General features: G+C 38.5%; 1 protein-coding gene across 1 annotated transcript in view; it reads left to right on the forward strand.

The window, feature by feature from the left end:
* Window positions 1-18,279, forward strand: part of CPQ (carboxypeptidase Q) — a 382,789-nt gene that overhangs the window by 316,803 nt on the left and 47,707 nt on the right. The window contains exon 7 of the mRNA XM_080909480.1: window positions 8,029-8,230. Within this exon, the coding sequence (XP_080765606.1) occupies window positions 8,029-8,230 (202 nt within the window). The remainder of the gene's footprint in view (window positions 1-8,028; window positions 8,231-18,279) is intronic.

The raw sequence follows: 18,279 nt of genomic DNA on the forward strand, positions 1-18,279 counted from the left end.
TTATGTGCCTTGTTCCCCCCTTATAAATTGACATATCTCAATAACAGTATTTGGATTCAGAAATCAATGCCTCTTCATTCATTTCTTCCTTTGTTTTGTATTTCAAGGTCTCTCTTATCTAGGATACACTGTAAACAAACATAATTCTCAACTCATCAGAACTTCCAGAATAGTGGCTTTTTCTGGGGATTAATATCACCTTGTCTATCAAAGTTTGACCCAAGCTTTCCCATAATTTCTTTCTGCTCTTGACACATGGTCTTTAGAATTTATCACATGTGAGGTAACCACCAGTCAGTTTCTTCTGGTGAGGTCTAGCCCCCTGCAACGCTATTCAGGTCTTTGTAAATGAAACCCTTCACAAGTCACCAGTATGATTTACTGTTAAAACTAAGATATCTCTGCAAGAGAAAGGGTGTCCCATTAATAATCATACTGAAAACTGGGCAAGACAACTAGGTCTGCCCAGGGCTAATAGGGATGCTTAACCACCCATTCTTCAGCTTCTTTTTAATAGCTATCAAATAATTTTTGATAGCTATAAAAAAAATTTTTCTCCTTGAATAAACATCTTGAGTAAAATAAGACTTAAAATGTTGTCTTTCACTTTACTTGATGACCAATATACAGAAAAGAATGTTAAGAAGTTTTGGCACCCTTTAACAGTGTCCCTGGAGACTTTAATTATTTTATCCAATACCCATAATTATAAAAAGCCTCAAAATAAATCCCCATAAAAATGAGTCCTAGAAAAAAAAATCACTGCTAAGTTTTTCTTTTCCCACTTCTGAGGATTAAGCCTAGGGCCTTGGTCAGTGGGACAAGACCCCTACACAGAGTTTGATACTCAGCAGCCTTTGAACTTTTAGAAATGTATTTTCATTTTTTATTGATGGATGCACACACACATGCTGCATATGTATTCACAGAACCCACATGAGGGCATTAGATTCCTGGTGCTAGAGGCACAGGTGGCCGTGACATGTCCTTGGGTTCTGGGATCCAAATTCTGATCCTCTGGTGGGGCATCCAATGCTCTTAACCTCTAAGCCATCTCTCCATGCCCTGCCCTCAGGTCTTACTGAGGCAAGGACTCACTCAGTTGCCCAAACTGACCTTAAACTTGCAACCCTCCTATTTGAGCCTCCTAAGTAGCCCCTAAGATTACAAACTTGCAGAAGAGGCTCCAGCCACTATTTCCTGGAGCTAGAAGTTGTCTTTTTTTTGCAAGATAATGAATGCTCAGTAGGGCGTCACTCTAGCTTTTCACTTACGTCTGCAGCCACAGCTAGAACTGCACAGTGTACTCTTGTTGCCAGTGGGTTTTTGTTTTCCCCAGTTTTACCTTTGCCCTGCAGCAGTTATTGAGCTTCTAATACATGCTGCTAATACCCTGGGGCTACAGCATAGACACTCACAGCTTTGCCCTTTGCCTTTTCTAGGCTCTTGAGCATTTCCTGACTCATAATGTGTCCTTAGGAAATTTACTTGTAGGAGATCTTGAATTTTTACTGGAGCAAAAGGAGAACATGCAAATGTAATAAAATACAACCGGCTGGCATATTAGATCAGGCTGTGGTTTGGAAAGGCCCAGAGGTCACTGAGGGAACTGAGAGCCCTGATGCTCCTGTCAGGCTTCCGTTCAGAAAGTAATTCTTATATTTCATATCTTTATTAATAGTAGTAAAGGTGTGTGAACAAATAAAACATATGGGGAAGTTGTCACAACCACGAAGTTGTTGCTCAAATGCTGTCCATTTTCCTAGAAAAAGCTAGGTTGGAGTGGCTTTGCACTGTGCTGGTTCTTGATTATACATTAGTCAATTTTTCTTGCAAGACAAGAAAATTATTACTATTATTGATGGTTATTCTTTGTTGTTAACTTGACCACATCTGGAATTAACTAAAACCCAAACAATCTGAAACACCTGTGAGGTATTTTTCTTAATTAAATCATTTGATGTTGGAATACCCATTTCTAATCTTTGAGGTGGAAGATGATAAACCTTCAATTCAAACCTTTTGAAGTGGGAAGATCCACTATGAACCACACCTTCTTTCTGATAGCAGCCTAAAATAAAAAGGACATGGTAGAAGGAAACTCTTTTTGTCTGTTTTCTCTCACCCTATCTTCACTGGCATTGGAGCCTACTTCTTTAGGACTCCAGTGTATGTATGCACTTGAAGAGCCAGGTGGGAGATCCAGCCTCATGGAGTGAACAACTGGGTTCTTGGACCTTCTATTTATAGACAGTCATTGTTGAGTTAGGTAGACCGCAGCATGTGAGCCATTCTAATAAATTTCCATTATATATAAAATATATGTAATACATATATATACACATATATATATATGTATATATGTATATATACAGATATATATACATGTATATATATATATGTGTGTGTGTACATATATATACACATATAGAGAGAGAAAGATTCATTCTGATCAGTTCTCTTTGATCAGTTCTCTTTCTGTAGAGAACTTTGACTAATGACAATGTTTGGCCATAACAAAATGAATCCAGAAGTCAGCTGTAATCTTAGAAACATTTAAAGAAACTGATGTAGGTTTCTCAAACAAGAGCAGGGCAAGAAAATTTGACCAGAAAGCACTCTGATACCTGGCACACCCTCACCATCAAACACAAAGCCATGCCTCTTTTTGTCCCTTAAAAGGTCCTGGTGTTCAAGAAAGTGGATCAAAGAAAAATGCTCCTCTCATTGAGAATTTGATTCTAACCTTTGAACCTGGAGTAGGAGGAGAGTTGGTAGGGATGAGTAGAAACTGACAGTGTAATGAGGCAGGAAGGAATTGAGATGGATAGAGGACGAGAAAGCTGACCTTAGCTACTGTATGGGAGATTTCTGTAGCTGCATATAGAAATGAATATGAAATGCTGGGCCAATATATGTCACAGAGGAAATCAAAATACCACTGTGGGATCTTGGGGCCCATTGCTTTCACCAGCTATGTTGCTACATTGGTAATAAAACTATAGACTGGGATGGAAAACGGTGTGACATATAAGCCCCTTTTAAGCCTATTTATCAAATATCAGAGATGTTTCTTTTTCCCAAATTCTGAAATAGAATCCTATTTTCTATGTAATTAAAATATATCATTTAACTGATGCTCATGCACTTATTTTTAGCCCGCTGATTCATTATGGTTGCCATAGAGATGTTTATGGAGCAATCATGTGTCTTAATACATGTAGGGAGCTCAGTGGACATGGACAAACACAGGGGGAGAATTCACTGAAACACAAGTGCTTCAGATGATATTGTGAAAATGGGACAAGGAGTTTCCCACAGTAGAATACGTCTGAGCACACTGAGTGGCAGGTATGGGCTTCAGCTGTTCATTCTGCTCCTACCTCCAGCATGATGGAGGCTGAACTGAAATAGATACCTGCAATTTTAGGACTAATGTAACTCTTACCCAAGGCTGCCCATTTCCTCAGGCTTCAGGTAGTTTAGTTGACAAGTGAAAATAATGTGTGACACTAGATCTTGTCATTAATCTCTTCCTACCTAGCCCCTGGGTACCTACAGCTGCTCAAAAACAACTGCCGGAGTCTGTAAAAACACAACGTTTGAGCTCCGGGGTAGACCTGACCAGAAAGCAAAGACCATTCTTGATGCCCTACAGTAAAAGATGCTTCTCTACCCACCAACCAGGCAGGACTGGTTTTGGATCGGACCTCTATAAGGAGCCAATGCCTTCTGTCCTGGAACCACGGTCCCTGGGTCAGCTGCAAATGATTACAGCCACCCAGCACACATGAGATGGTCTGCTTTTGAAATTTTCTTTGAGCTTACCACCTGACCAAATAGCGTTGCCACCATCATCTGTGAAGTCTTAATAGCCAGAAAGCTGTGCTGGGGCCAACTGTCCCACGTCAATATAGTCTCTATCTTCTTTGAAGATTTAAGTGTGGATGCTATACTATTAATTCAATAATTAAGAGACTCCTTTCTTTTCATTTGATTTGGAGATTTTAGTGTCACTTTAAATAAAAACCAAAGGTATGTTGAGAAATGTGGGGAAATGGGCATTTGTTAAAATAATTTTCTCGTGAATTATTTTCTCTATGCTATGAGAAAGTTATAAAACAAAAGCAAAGCTAACTTTATGGAGAAAAGGATAAGTTATGGAACATAGGTCTATGTTTTTTTAAAGAATTGCTTGGAATTTTTATAAAGGCAGAGAATACACACATCATCCTTGTGTTTATACTATAAAGCAAGCAATTTAAAACATTCAATATGTATTTTCAGCAGTTTCCTTCTTTTTAATCTTGCATTGCCACCAAAGAATGCTAATGGTTACCAAATTGCTCTTGGCTGAGTTGCTTAACCCTTAAGAAAAAGGAAAAGAAAAGGAACAGAGGGGAAAGATATGTTTCAGGATGTGATTGTACCATATAATAGCTGTGAACCCCAACCTGGGGCATATGGTGACTGATCTGAGACCTTCAGCTAAGAGGTCACAGAGCATTCCTCTGCCTTGGGTTACGTACATTACATGACAATGAGTGATCATTCCATAGCTCCTCATAGACACCTTATTAAGAGGGCAGTGTGGGTTACAGATCACATCCTAACTTATCCTCGAACTCTTTAGATTTTTCCTGTGGATGCTCCAATTTATTTTATTCAGAGTCGGCCATCTCAGCAACCAAGCATTTTGTCTCAAGAAGTAGGTTTTTCACCATACTCCATAAACAAGTGACCAAGGTCTTGTCCCATGCCCTGGGGCGAATCTGTAGAGCATGGCTTTGTCTCCTGTCACTAGCAATGATCAGTTCTTCCACCTACACCAAGCTGCTCGTGATAAAGAATCTGCATGTGTGACAACACATTCCTGAGTGGCATTAGTTTGCTCCAGTTCATTTGTGCAGGAGGGTGTCCCAACACCTTCCCTGGACGCCAAGACCAAGATGACGCCATAACAGGAGAAAAGGTGGTATGATTATGGCAGATGGTTTATTTTCTTGCTCCTTTATAGGAAACATATGGCAATGTTTACATAGGAGCAGAAAACAATAGTATACTGCCATCGAGTTAGCAATAGCTAATGGAGTCACACATGAATGGAAACCAAGCATTTCTTCACTACGCCAGGATTCTGGTTTGCTGATATCTGTACACATCCTGTTTTATTTGGCTTGAAGGGAAGTTTTATTATTTTAGGCTTTGATTCCTAATTGGAAGGAAATTGTGTAGTAAGATGCTTTTATTTGCCTCTTCACTCCTCTCTGTGCTTAATTAAATTACTTTATTAGCAGAGATAATAAATTCTAGCCGAGTAGACTTCATATTACGAGTATGTAAAAAATTAAAAATCTATTCATTTTAAAAACTGCATTCTTTGTATTTCTGACTGAAAAGTAAAGACTTGTGACTGGGAAATTAGAAGTGGCTCTCTAGAGACGGGACACAAAGCCATGAAAGACAGAACTGGGCTATATCCACACCACCCACTTTTCTCCCTGACTAGGGAACATTGAACAAGTTGGGTAACTTAACTCGGTTCTCGTTCTGCATGTGTATAAAAACGATACTAGCTTTTCTTAGCAGGCCACTGGGTGAGATGTAAAGCGCCTCACACAATGCCTGACGTGAAGTGCTGCAGGTCCACTGCCTGTCACCACAATCAGCAAACACGATACTTAAAAAACTGAGATGCTTGGTGCTAAAAAGGGGAAAACCAGTAAAACCAGTGTGTCTGAGCCTGAACTGCAGCTACTCCAAATTCCATAAGCTGGGTCTGATCAATACCCCCATTTTATTGAAGAATAAAGTAAGAATTAGCCTCTAATGCAAAAGGCACAGAGCTAAAGATTGGTAAGCATGAGACAATTCCAAAGCCTCGGCTCTTAGTCTCTCCTGCTCACAGAATGTGGTACCTCTGGAAGCTCCTTTATCTACATCATGTTTTGAGTGTCCATTGGTCCCCTATGCCACAGCACGGTAACATTCCAAATGTCAAAGTCTGTGTCTCTGAGATTTCTCTTCTTTTGCCATTCACGAAACAGGAAACATTTTAAGAGATATGTTAGAAGCCCTGGTAAGTTAGAGTCAGGCAACCACTTTTCCTATTGTTTAAAGAGGCTGTAAGTTCACACCCAAACTTAGGTAAAAGCAGTTGTCACATTTTACAGACAGAAAAGGCAAGGCTCAAGGTGTGCCACCACGGGGAGAGAGAGGGTAGTCATTCTTCTTGGTAGCCAATAGTGGCAGGTACTGTGCAAGGAATGAAATGTAACAATTCCAAAACCACGTCTCTCTCCCCAGGCTTCTCTTCAGTGCCAGGTGTGGCTACTAAAATGCCAAGGAGCTCCACTCTCAACCTTAGCCTTGCATCGTTAAGAGCACTTTCGCCTGCCTTTCTTGTTGGAAACATAGGATCTCCCTGCAATCTGGGACTCTCCTGTACAAGATTACCCAATTCTATTTTCATTTACAAGATCTATTATAATTTTGCTTCTCTCCTTCCTGCAGTGTTTGGGGTAGAGGTAGAGCAAAAAAAAAAAAAAAAAAAAGAAAGAAAGAAAGAAAAAAGAAAAACAGATTACGACTGCCAAATGACATGTCCTCCTGCTGACCTTGCAGCAATATACAGCTAGAGGAGTCCTGAATATAGATAATAAATGTAAATATGCTACATGTTAGTATTTCAAATAATGGCATCATAGGGCAATAGCTACCTCTGACAGCAAAGATGGCTTCATTTATTATAAGCATCTTAGAACTTGCACTGAAAATTAAATGAAGACAACTATGAATATGATCCTGCTTTATTAACCTTATTTTTTAATTATTACTGATATGGGAATTTTGTACAATGTCATAGTCACTCCTCCCAGAAATTTTTTCAGATCCATTACTCTCGACTTGTCTTTTGTTCTCCATCAAGACTAATTTGTGCTGCCCATATATCCTTGAATATGTAGCCTTCTGCTGGAACATGTTCAATTTACCGGGAGCTATCCTATAACAGAAAACTGATTGCTTTTCTTCCAACAGCTAACAATTGCCAGTCACTCCAAGGCTATGGTAGAATTTTGTGCCCAACACCATTATATATGCTGAGATTTGGTCTGACCTGGGCTTACACAGGTCTTGGACATGCTGCCACAACTACTCTGAATTTGTATGTTCCAGAAGACACTGTTTCCTTGTAGTCACACACCATCTCTGTCTCTTAAAGATTTTCTGCCCCAGGCAATTATGCCTGAGTTTTGGAAGAATGAGGTGCTGTATATTTGATCTAGCACTGAGAACTGTACAATCCTTTCTTCTCTGTCCCTGACCTGTTGTTGCTCTCGGTAACACTCACTATGGAATTTGGAAAAGCTTCTCTGATGAGGAGCGAAAGGTGCATTAATCTATGGGCATAACAGTAGGTTATTAGAAGTCAGTCCAAAACAATGTCAATTTAGCAAAATATTAGTACTGGATTCTCCCCTAGGAGCTACAAGTTGTCTGGCCATAGGTTCTTGGCCTGATAGTGGCACTAAGTATGGGTTCCACCTCCTGGAGCAGAACTGACACCAGAAAGTGGCTGGTTATGCTCAGGACATTATGCCACTGTTACACCAGTGGGTATTGCTTTGCTAGAGCATCAAGACATTCGGATGCTGTGTTTAGCTCACAGGGCTCATAGTTGGGTAAGAGCAATGATTGCTTTTCCTGTAGAGTAGATAGCACATTCTAGCACAGAAATGCCTTAAGCAAAGTAGTTCACAAACTATCACTGCTAGTAAGAATAATTGAGCAATTTTATTACATTTGTTCCATTATATATTTTTTGTAACTTTCCAAGTCAACTCTGATTTAGCAAACCTCAGGATAGGAAATTATATATCTTAGAGCCACCAGGAAATACACAGAGTGGATATTGATCAGGAAAGAGTGATATAATTTTGACAAAAATCTATAAGAAGGTGATTTATTTGATAGCACAGAAGCAGCAGAAGGGAATCAAACATTTACCTCCTTTTAAATTTTATTTAGGCAAATGTTTCCAAGTACAGTTTGGTGATGGAGGCTGACTCAGGAACCTTCTTACCTACTGGGCTCCAGTTCACCGGCAGTGACAAGGCCAGGGCTATCATGAAGGAAGTCATGAGTCTCCTGAAACCCCTCAATGTCACCGAGGTCTTCAGTAACGGAGAAGGAACTGATATTAACTTCTGGATCCAAGCTGGAGTGCCAGGTAAGGTCAAAAATGAAGGACGTGTTCCTGTATGCTGTCACCAATGTGTGTGTCTCAGTGGTTCCTGGCAATACCACTGACATGGAAGCCCTCCTCTTTTATCAGCAATGTACATTCTCTATACTTTCATTTGGGAAAATAGTGCTCATTTTTCATGTGCCTGTCCTCGGCTCTTCACTCTCTGAGATCTGCAGTGAATGATTCTAGAATTCAGCCTATACATCTGCTCTTTGGTTTGGTTTGTTCTTAAAGATACATGTTTTGTAATTTCACCACCAAATTTTGAGAAATGAAGTAGAGAGCTGTCACCGCTGACAATACCCTTGGGAATCTTCACTTACTGTAATAATGCTGTACCTAGACACGGTTGTATCAAAACTTCACAGTAAGTGATTTTCTCTTTGAGGGTGGAATTCTTCCTTATAATTGTTTTTTCCCCCTTGATGCTTCTCTTAAAAGGTTTGACACAGGACTAACAAGATAGCTCAGTGGAAAAAGTCACCTGCCATCAGAAATTAGCACATGAGTTTGATCTTTAGGACCCACATGGAAGGAGAAAGCAACTCTCATAAGTTGTCCTCTGACCTCAATGTGAACACTGTGGCACATGAACTGCACCCTTACATACACACATTCCCCACAATCACATAACACACACACACACACACCATACATACACACATTCCCCATAATCACACACACACACCATACACATACACATACTCCCACACATATACACCTACATACGCACATACACCACACACACACCCTAGCGAACAGAGATTGGGTATAAACCGGTTTGCCCTGGCTGGTGATTTGTAGTGTTAATCTCCTGAAGAGAAGACCTAAGCCCTTGGGGATAGGAATGAAATTATGATATGCAAATATACCTAAGAGTTTATGGGAACAGAGCTCAACTTTTTTTTCCATCAGTTGGTGCTGCTTCACAAATTTACCGGAGACCTACCATGCTAAGAGTTATAGGTATCATTAATGGACCTACATTGTGCCTCCAATGCCATTACATCTCTAATCAAAAAGACTATGCATAGAGCCCTCCGAAAACCATTCTGCATTTGAGTTACATAAATGGAAAGCCTAGTGTTTGAGCTGCTTAACTGTTTCTGAAACTCTTATATCACAGGAACTAAAAGCAGGCTCTCCAGGTCCACCTCTGCCTCTTTGTTTCCCGCTCTCACCAACAGCTATATATATTTATATTGTTAAGAAAGCCCATTCTTGGGACACAGTGGGTTTTCAAAGGTGTAGCTTAGGTTTGGAGATTTAAACAAATGTTAATTGCTTAAAATTAGAAGGTATTTTATTTTCCTTTTACTTGCCTTTATTGTAATGGAAGACTTGGATTCTCCCCATTTGTACTTCGGATATTTAAACAGGGACTTGCAGTTCTCTGAAATCCATATTTTTGTCTAGAATGGTACACAATGCCAGACAAATCCAAAACATTATAATACGACCTGGATACCGAGTATAAGGATGGCAGTGTGTGCTGAGTGGAACAGGACCATTTGATAAATGTCCCATTTCCTTAGTAAGCCTTCACAAAGAACCACCAACTCAGCAGCTGTGAAGAAAATTCTAGTAGCTCAGAGTGAATCAGACTAGAGACTGACCAAGAGTGGCCAAAGGAGAGGAGGAATAAAAACCCACAGCAGAACTGAGACAAAATAATAATAATAATAATAATAATAATAATAATAATAATAATAATACCAACCCTCCTCCCAGTCACCTTGTCTTACTGCACTTGATCCTGAGAGCCCCTTCCTTATTCTAATGTCTATGTTCCTTAGGACTTGATCTGTATGAAACAAACAGGTAGACCAATTACCTGCATATGATTCAATGAGGTGCCATCCCCTCTGGGCCACAGCAAAGTCAGGCTTGATTTTTCACGTAACAGAGTGGAATGAGAATTGTGAGCCTGTTTGGGTTGCTGAATTAGTAAGCTACACTTTATTGAGCTACCACCATTTATGAGACTCCCAGTCAAGCTTCTTTGAAAACACTGCCTTTAATCTGAGACCATCATTTGGAAGCTGGATCCACTACCTTTATTTTTAAAGATGGGGAAATAGACTCAGGTTACATGACTTGCAGAATCCAAAGTCATCCTGAGATCGGGGCTGATGGCATTTCCCTCCATACCATGTAAGCAACAAACAGGAGTCTGGAATGCTGATGGTCTTCCCAGACACAGGCAGTGTCAAAATGTTTATCTTATTTAGCTTTTGCTTATACAAAGGCTTCTATCTCATTGCTCGTTGGAGTAATTTACCACTGGAAGAAAGGAGTTTGTTATTGTAAATAACAGTGTGTTGCTCCTCACATTCCTGTCCTCCTCTCTCCTCTAGGTCAGAAGGTTCTCTGTAGAGTCAGTGCTTCATTTCAGATGACTGCAAACGTTTCCCTGGATTCTTTGCGGTTTCCTTTACAGTCTTGTAGATGGAAAGACAATGTTGATGCTTATCCCCAGCTACCACAATGCTGTGTTTAAAACAAATGGGTGTGTGTGTGTGTGTGTGTGTGTGTGTGTGTGTGTGTGTGTGTGCACTTACCCAGGCATCCACTGAGTTATCTTCCCAACCCTGAGCTGTCTCTTGTTTCAAACTTTGGTTTTTCCTGGAAGAAACAGTGGGACTGTTCATGCCACAACACTTGAAATATTGAAAAGTTCCAGAACTTGAGAAAAAAAAGGCAGTTATCACAACTGATCTGAGGGAAAACGGAAGTATACGTTATGCCTATTTTATGTGTGGTCACTTGCCCTAAGGATGGGATTTAAAAAAAAAAAAAAACTATTTAAATTATGTTTTTCATTTCTTTGCATCCAGCTCTGCTTTTTCTTTTGTTCTCATTTCTTCTATTGAGATAAACACTTACTGACCTCTAACTATGTTCTAAATCTGTTAAATGGCCATATTCTGAAGTGACTACTTAATGACTGAGCCTCAGTTTTTCTTAACTGTTTCACATATGCTTAATAGAAAAAAAAATCAGATATTGAGAGCACAGACTGAATTAAAATTCTGCATGATGTTCACTAACTGTTGCAGAAAAGTTTATGGAAATGTAATCATTGAGAAAGTAGGTAGACCTTAGCTGAATAGGTTGAAATCATTAATGGATAATAATCTGACTGACAAGGAACTAGTAACAAAAATAGAGGTTTTCAGTTGAAAGATTTAAGATAAAGCATCTTGGGTACACTTTTCCCTTCAAGCTCTCCCCTAAGGGTCTCAGCCCTCGGCCACTCCCCTGCATCCTCTAGCATGGCTACTCTTCCCTCCCCTTTCAGCATAGTCTATGTTCACTCTTGGTTCATGGGTCTGTCCACAGGCCACAGCAGTCTGTGGCGCTCTGACTTTCCACAGCACTTTGGTCTACACTCAGAGCCTCAGTCTCGGGTTATTAGGAGTTTGGGTGTACTCTACCCATGATAGTCTCTGATCTTTTCTTCAACTTTAAGGTCAATTCTTTCTATTGTTAACATGTTTTATAGCTTTTAGTTTTATTTGGGAAACATGTTTGAGTTGTTGTCATTCTGACCCAAGAGAGGAAACTAAAACATTGAAAATAATTATCTTCTTGGCAAATATTTGTTCTTAAGAGTCTGAGGAAAATTAAAGATATTAAGAGTAAACAGTCATCAAAGTTTAAAATATCTGGAGAAAAATGTATGCATTAGGCTGAAACAAGTGGGATCACTTCCCTTACAGGGAAGTAAGAGATGTCTATAAGCCTGCCTTCTAGTACACCAGTGGTTTTCCTATGTAGAATGGTAAGCAGTTGTACCCTGACTTTATCAATAACGGTATACGAGTGGCATTTTAGTAACCTCAGGCTCTAAAATGCCTTTAAAGACAGAAACACATGCACACTCCCCTTATTTAAAAAAAAAAAATGATTAGATGCCCCTTTGGTGTGGCCTAAGGGAATGAGGCTCCTCTTATTCCACATCTCTCAGGAAGTTTCTTCTTTGGCTACAGGATCTAAGATGCAACCTTTTAATATGTTTCTTTGTTGTATAGTGTTCTAGAATTGCAGGCCTTGAAAGTGTGTTCTGCTTCATAGCTTCTAAATATATAGTGCAAAATATGGTTTTCTTTCTAAGTTTTGCTCACTAACCTTAATAGTCACCTGTTGTGTGGCACCAGGGAGTCAGAGGTGAATACAGACAAAATCTATCCCTTGAACTAATTAGTGAGACTTGGTTAGCACATCTGTAACATGTAGATGGTGGCCTGGAATTCTCAAGCATGCTCATGTGTTTTTCCTCCTCTGTCCCCTCTCTTTCAGACTAACATCATAATCCCCAACCTCCCAACAGGCCCACACACAGTTGAAGCTCTGGTCACTATAAATTATTCTGTTCCCTAAAGCCCTTTTCTCAGCTCCTCCTCTCACCATAGACTCTGCCTCAACAGAACTCATTTATTCCCAGGCCTCCTTCAGCCATACTGACCTATCTTCTGAGTTCCTGCCCCCAGTCAGCTCCGTCAAATATAAACTTTCTAAATTGAAATCTGACTAACTACTGGGAGATGTTTCTTCTGTGGTGAAGTCACTCAGTCCAGAAATTTTCAAAGAGGATAATGTTCGACATTTGAGGACTCCATACCTCTCTGAGAGCATTAGAAGAGAGCTCTCCAATTTGTGTCAGGAGTCCTCAGTCCCCTGCATAAAAAGCTATGGAAATTATTCAGCAAACACACATTTTAAGTATTTAGCATAAGCCAGGCACTGTGCAGACCCTGAGGATAGACAGCCATATCTGTTCTCTTGGAGACTGAAGAAAAGAAGCATCAGTGGGAGGAAATATTGACATGACATACAACAGTACTGCATGGGCTGCGTCCCCTTGTGACCCTGTGGCAAAGTGGAACTATGGCTTCCTGATGCATGGACTCAGCATTTGAAGACGGTATATAGTGGTATATTGCTGGGAAAAGTTCAAACTTCAAAGCACAGTTTCTTCCAAATGTCTTTTTCACCATAGTAAAGTGGAAACCGCATTAAGTTAATACCTCGTAAGCCTGGGCCTCTATCCAATCATTGTATTCAGTAGGTAGCTATATTATGTATGAGTTATGGAGAATACAAAAATAAGGAATGGCCTTTTCTCTCCAGGGGCTCACCACTAAGAACTAACTGATTTGGTTTACATAATCATAAAAACAAGAAAAATGGCTTCATCACGGAACACCAAATAAAGCTACATTTATGTTTCTAAGGGAAAAAAATGTTTGTAATGATCTAAATCCCAATAGAATCATTTCTAGCCTTACATTAAAGGAGTGAGGAAATGTAAGCTCAGTTTGACACATTTTTCGTATATCCCATGGTTGTAAATAATGCTATTCTTTATAAGAAAAACGTGATGACAGGACTAGAAATGTAGCTACGTACCATAATGCCTGCTTAATCGATGCACAGCACTGGGTTCAGTTCATGCCACTGTCAATACATTACCACAGAAAATATCAAAATAGTACAATGTGTTCTCCGTGTGTCTAAACCTTAGCTTTGGGACAGTTTTACTCATGGATAGATAGTCTTACTTCATCTCAGCCACAACTAGACCTTCTTTACCAGATGTAAATCTTTAACATAGCATCAACTATGTAAAATATTATTATGTAAATAATTTGTATCTCTCATAAATAAAGAATTGCATGCAACAATATTACTATGCCATTTCTAGTAAAATACATTAGGAGAATTTTTTACTACCATATTCTGTTATATAGTTAGTTCCCAGATGTTTCTAGTTAAATTCACCTTAATAGGATTTAAAAAATGAACAAACTTGTATTCTGGCGTGAACAAAAATTTCAAGAAGATTCATATAATACAACTGGCTGACATGCCTGTAAAACTGCCTATAATTCACAGAGTATATCCTTATCTGTTTTTTTTTTTTTTTTCTGCTTTCAGGTAGTTCGTTCTGACTCAGGTCTAATTCTCAATGGTGAGAGAGATACATGAGGTGCTTCTGCTTATTTACATCAGGAGCAATGCCTGATATATATGTTCATATTATATATAAATATATATGAGCTATATTCAGGTATGTAGATATATATGTGGCATATATATTCATATCACATATATAAAGTCTCTTGTACATTTTCTCTCATACATTTCTCCCACATATATTTATATCATCATATACATTTTATAGGAGTATAATCTTAATAATGTATTTTAGTTCTCTCATTCTTTGTTAATTACTTGAAACAGTCCTATAAACATGGCCTTTTCCTTTGGTAACCCTCAGATGCTATTTACAAGGAAGGAAGGATTCATCATTTGTCCTTTCCTTTGTCTACATGTTTTAAAACCCATCTTTTTGTTCCCCAGTGTATTCCAAAGACGATGAATTCATTCATTTTGTATAATTCTTAATAATACTTTGTGAGATTAATTATATATTTTAGATAAAGGCAACCTTAGATGTGTGTGGAGGGGGTAAAAGGGTGAATGCCCCAGTCAGGGTCAGAGAAGGGCAAGCCCTGTCATTGAAGGGACTCCTCCATTTTGCTCTAAGCTCCGAAGGCTATCTGGTTAATGGTAAACTCCAGCCTTAGTAGGGTTAATCCCATACAACATCTAATTCTAAATCATACCACGTCTCCTGACATGTCTTCCTTATGGAGAAGGTGCCTGTAAAATGCATAAATGTTTTCCTGTGTTTGGCAAGTAGGATACTTACTTCTCTGAGCCTCTTTGACATTCACATTTATAAACGAACCTCCAATGTTTTTGTTCCAGAAGTAAACATTATTTTCCATGTGAAATAAGGACATGATTAATAAAAGAGCCAGTCAGCTCAAATAATATGAACAAGAGATGAGATAGCACAAAACTACCCTATCAAACAAGCACCAATAAGTACCAACTTAGATTTGAGTTTGTAAAAGATTGTTACATTGTTCCTCACTAAGACTTAGAGAACAGATTGATTAGAATACTTTTTGAGTGAAAGAATATTTTATTTTTTAAAACATCCCTTGTAATAAATTCTTTCTCAATTTTTGCCAATAATACTATAAGTGTGAGTGTGTCTGTGATTTATAGGGTTTTTATATCTTATGGCAACATAATCTTGCTTTTCTCTTTTATTTCCCTTTTACATAGCCTCTCCAAAGCTTTGATTTTTTTTTTTTTTTTGACAGAATCTCAGAAAGGTTACCTAGTCCTCAATGACTGATGTATTCATTAAAAAAAATTAACTGGCTTAGCACAATCAAGCAAAGGTCTCTCATTCATCAAAACTCCAGTTCAGTCAATTACAGGAGGCCTGTGTGTTACATGGAAGTTGTGTTTCCCATCCTTTGACCCTCCACATCTGATGACAACTGCAGAAGCTCATGTGGTGCCATTTCTGTCATAGCATGTGTCTCTCTGTGACTTGGTTCACAGACCTTGGGATTATTTACAAAGGGTGTGTATTTAAGTACTTTGGAAGTTAGGAGTATAATTTCGCCTAAGAATGTGTTTATGTTCCCTTGTAAAAGAGCTATAGTCATTGATTTTGATTTCCTCCCCCTCCCCACCGTGTGTGCATGTATTCATGTGTGTGTGTGTGTGTGTGTGTGTGTATGTAAGACCAAAGAGGTATCGAGCATAAAGGTTTCATTGACTCACTTAGTTCTTCTTATAAGTGACTTTTAATTACTTTAATTATTTATTTATTGTTAATAGCAAACTTCTTTGTTTTTCTTGAACTTTTTTTCCCTGTTTTTAATTCTATTTAATTCTGATTTTTATATTTTCATGTTCTTTAGTCAATATTTATGTCAGATTTTTTATTGTGCTTGAGCCAGTTATTAGGACCCTCTCTGAAGCTATGCATTTTCCCTTAACTCTCTTCATAACAGGAAAATAATAGCATTTTTTTCATTCTATATTCACACTATGCAAGAAGCACTGAGACCTTATAAAACTAAAGCTTAATCTAGTAACACATCCAGGTGCTCCCCTGGCTCCCTTCCTTCTTTGAATATTGACCATTTCATCTAAATATTTAACACTCCTGTCTTTACATGCTCATAGAGACATTACTGTATTGAAGAAAGAATCGATGCTTTGGGTCATAGAGGATTTATTAATATTATGAACACTTATGTGAAGAACAAACTATTCAGTGGCTGGAAAAAAATAGGAGAAAAAGATGTCAAGACTGAGGTGAAATATACTGGTGATTTTAACGATTGTGGTTACTGATATTTCTAAATCTGTAAATACCAAATGAGTCATAATGCTTAGTTGCCCTAACTGTCTAAACAAATTGCCATCAGATTGAAAACAAAGAGGTATCCAATAAATCTGTTAGTGTTTATTGAAAGGAAGCATCTTTATGCTATTAGAAAACTAGACAAGAAAAAGAAAGCTGGTAAACTGTAGCCTGTGAATGGGATAAATGGTAGCCTCCTTCAAAGAAAAGAGACTAGATATTTGAGCACATCTTTTTCCTGGCAGTGACTTTTGCAAAACTCAAGGATGTGTGAAGAAAATGACTTTAGTTGCTCGGCACTTAAAGAGCCTGCTCTGCTGTTCAATTAATTAGAAATACTTTTCAAATTTGATTGCATTTAGTGATGTACAGATTTACTGGAAATAGCATTTTTTTCCTGTACATCTAGTCTGCCTTCAAGAAAAAATAGTTTCAAGTGAACTGTAGAATGTCTAGACAGTCAATGATAACTGGGGAGATATTGAAGATCTAACAGGTGCTAATGTAAAGCTTACATTGCATGTTTCATCCTCTCCTCTTGGAACCCACATGACTAAGTGTTGATGTTTCTGCTCTCCAGATAAGGAAAGGGAGGCTAGGACTGGCCAGGAGCAGTTACCTAAGTGAAAGGAGATGAAGATCTGAAGGCAATTGCAAAGCCCATTCTGTCTCTGGCATCTCTGGGTCTCTGTTGAAGACAGGAAGATGCCAACTTCCTAGACACAGGCTTTGTCCTACCAATCAGTGCTGTAGACCAAAATCAAATACTTCACCTTACTTAGAGAACCGCAGTAGGGGCTAAATTATCTGGATTCTGTCTGCATTCTCAAGGCCATTTCTTCTCTCCAGTTTCTGCTTTGTAGTCGGGCTTATGTCTGAAAACTCATATTTTCCAAAGGAATATTAGGAATTATAATTAGTGTTAATTGAGTATGTACTGTGAAGTATCATATTAATTCAAGAGTATTTCAGACTGGTACCTGAAGTATTTCTTCAAGTGTAGAAAGAGCCCATCTTGCAATGTTCTTGGTCAAAAAATAGAAAAACAAAACTAAACAAAAAAAAAAAAAAAAGAAAAAGAAAAAACTTTCCTTAGATGTCCTTCAGAGCCTTTCCAACTGATCCACAAAGTAAGAAGACTTAAGTACTGTGGAAGTCTTCAATATGCCTCCCTACTTGACAGTCAGTCAAATGTCTCTAGCACATCTTTCCTTTGTGGTTGTTTTACTACTTCTAGTTATATATTAAGGCTCTTTGGTCTTGTACATATGCCTAGGTCATTAGTAAATGACCAAGTAGGTTAATAATCTGGTTTCAATTGGTACTTACTAACAACTGCCTATTACTGTGCAGTAAGGGCATTCTGTGTCTTCCCAAGTCTATTGTCTATGATAATGGCTGCAAACAGCATAGGATATAAGGAACAGTCTTGTTCTGTGAGAAACTGCAGGAAAAGCAAGCTTAGCTGTACTCTTCCTCTGTGGGTCACTGCTACCCCAGAGTACAGAGATCTCCGTAAAAGGTCTCAGTTCTAATGGTGGTTAGCAGTACATATTGAATAGTAGATTAAGAAAGCCAAGACAGAATTTCAAATTTTGAAAGTTTTTCCATTAGCAATCCAGTAGTATCAGTTTTGTGAATTAGAGGAAAGTTAAATTAGCCATGTTTGAACCCTCTGTTCTGTTCCTGTTCTCTTCCTTGACATCACAAATGCAAAGGCTGTCATTATAACTGAGAAATAACAAGAACTGGGATTTCTCAATATAAATATTGAAAGAATAATTTGAAA

The sequence above is a fragment of the Micromys minutus genome, assembly GCF_963924665.1.
Source record: "Micromys minutus genome assembly, chromosome: 33".
Classification (NCBI taxonomy): Eukaryota; Metazoa; Chordata; class Mammalia; order Rodentia; family Muridae; genus Micromys; species Micromys minutus.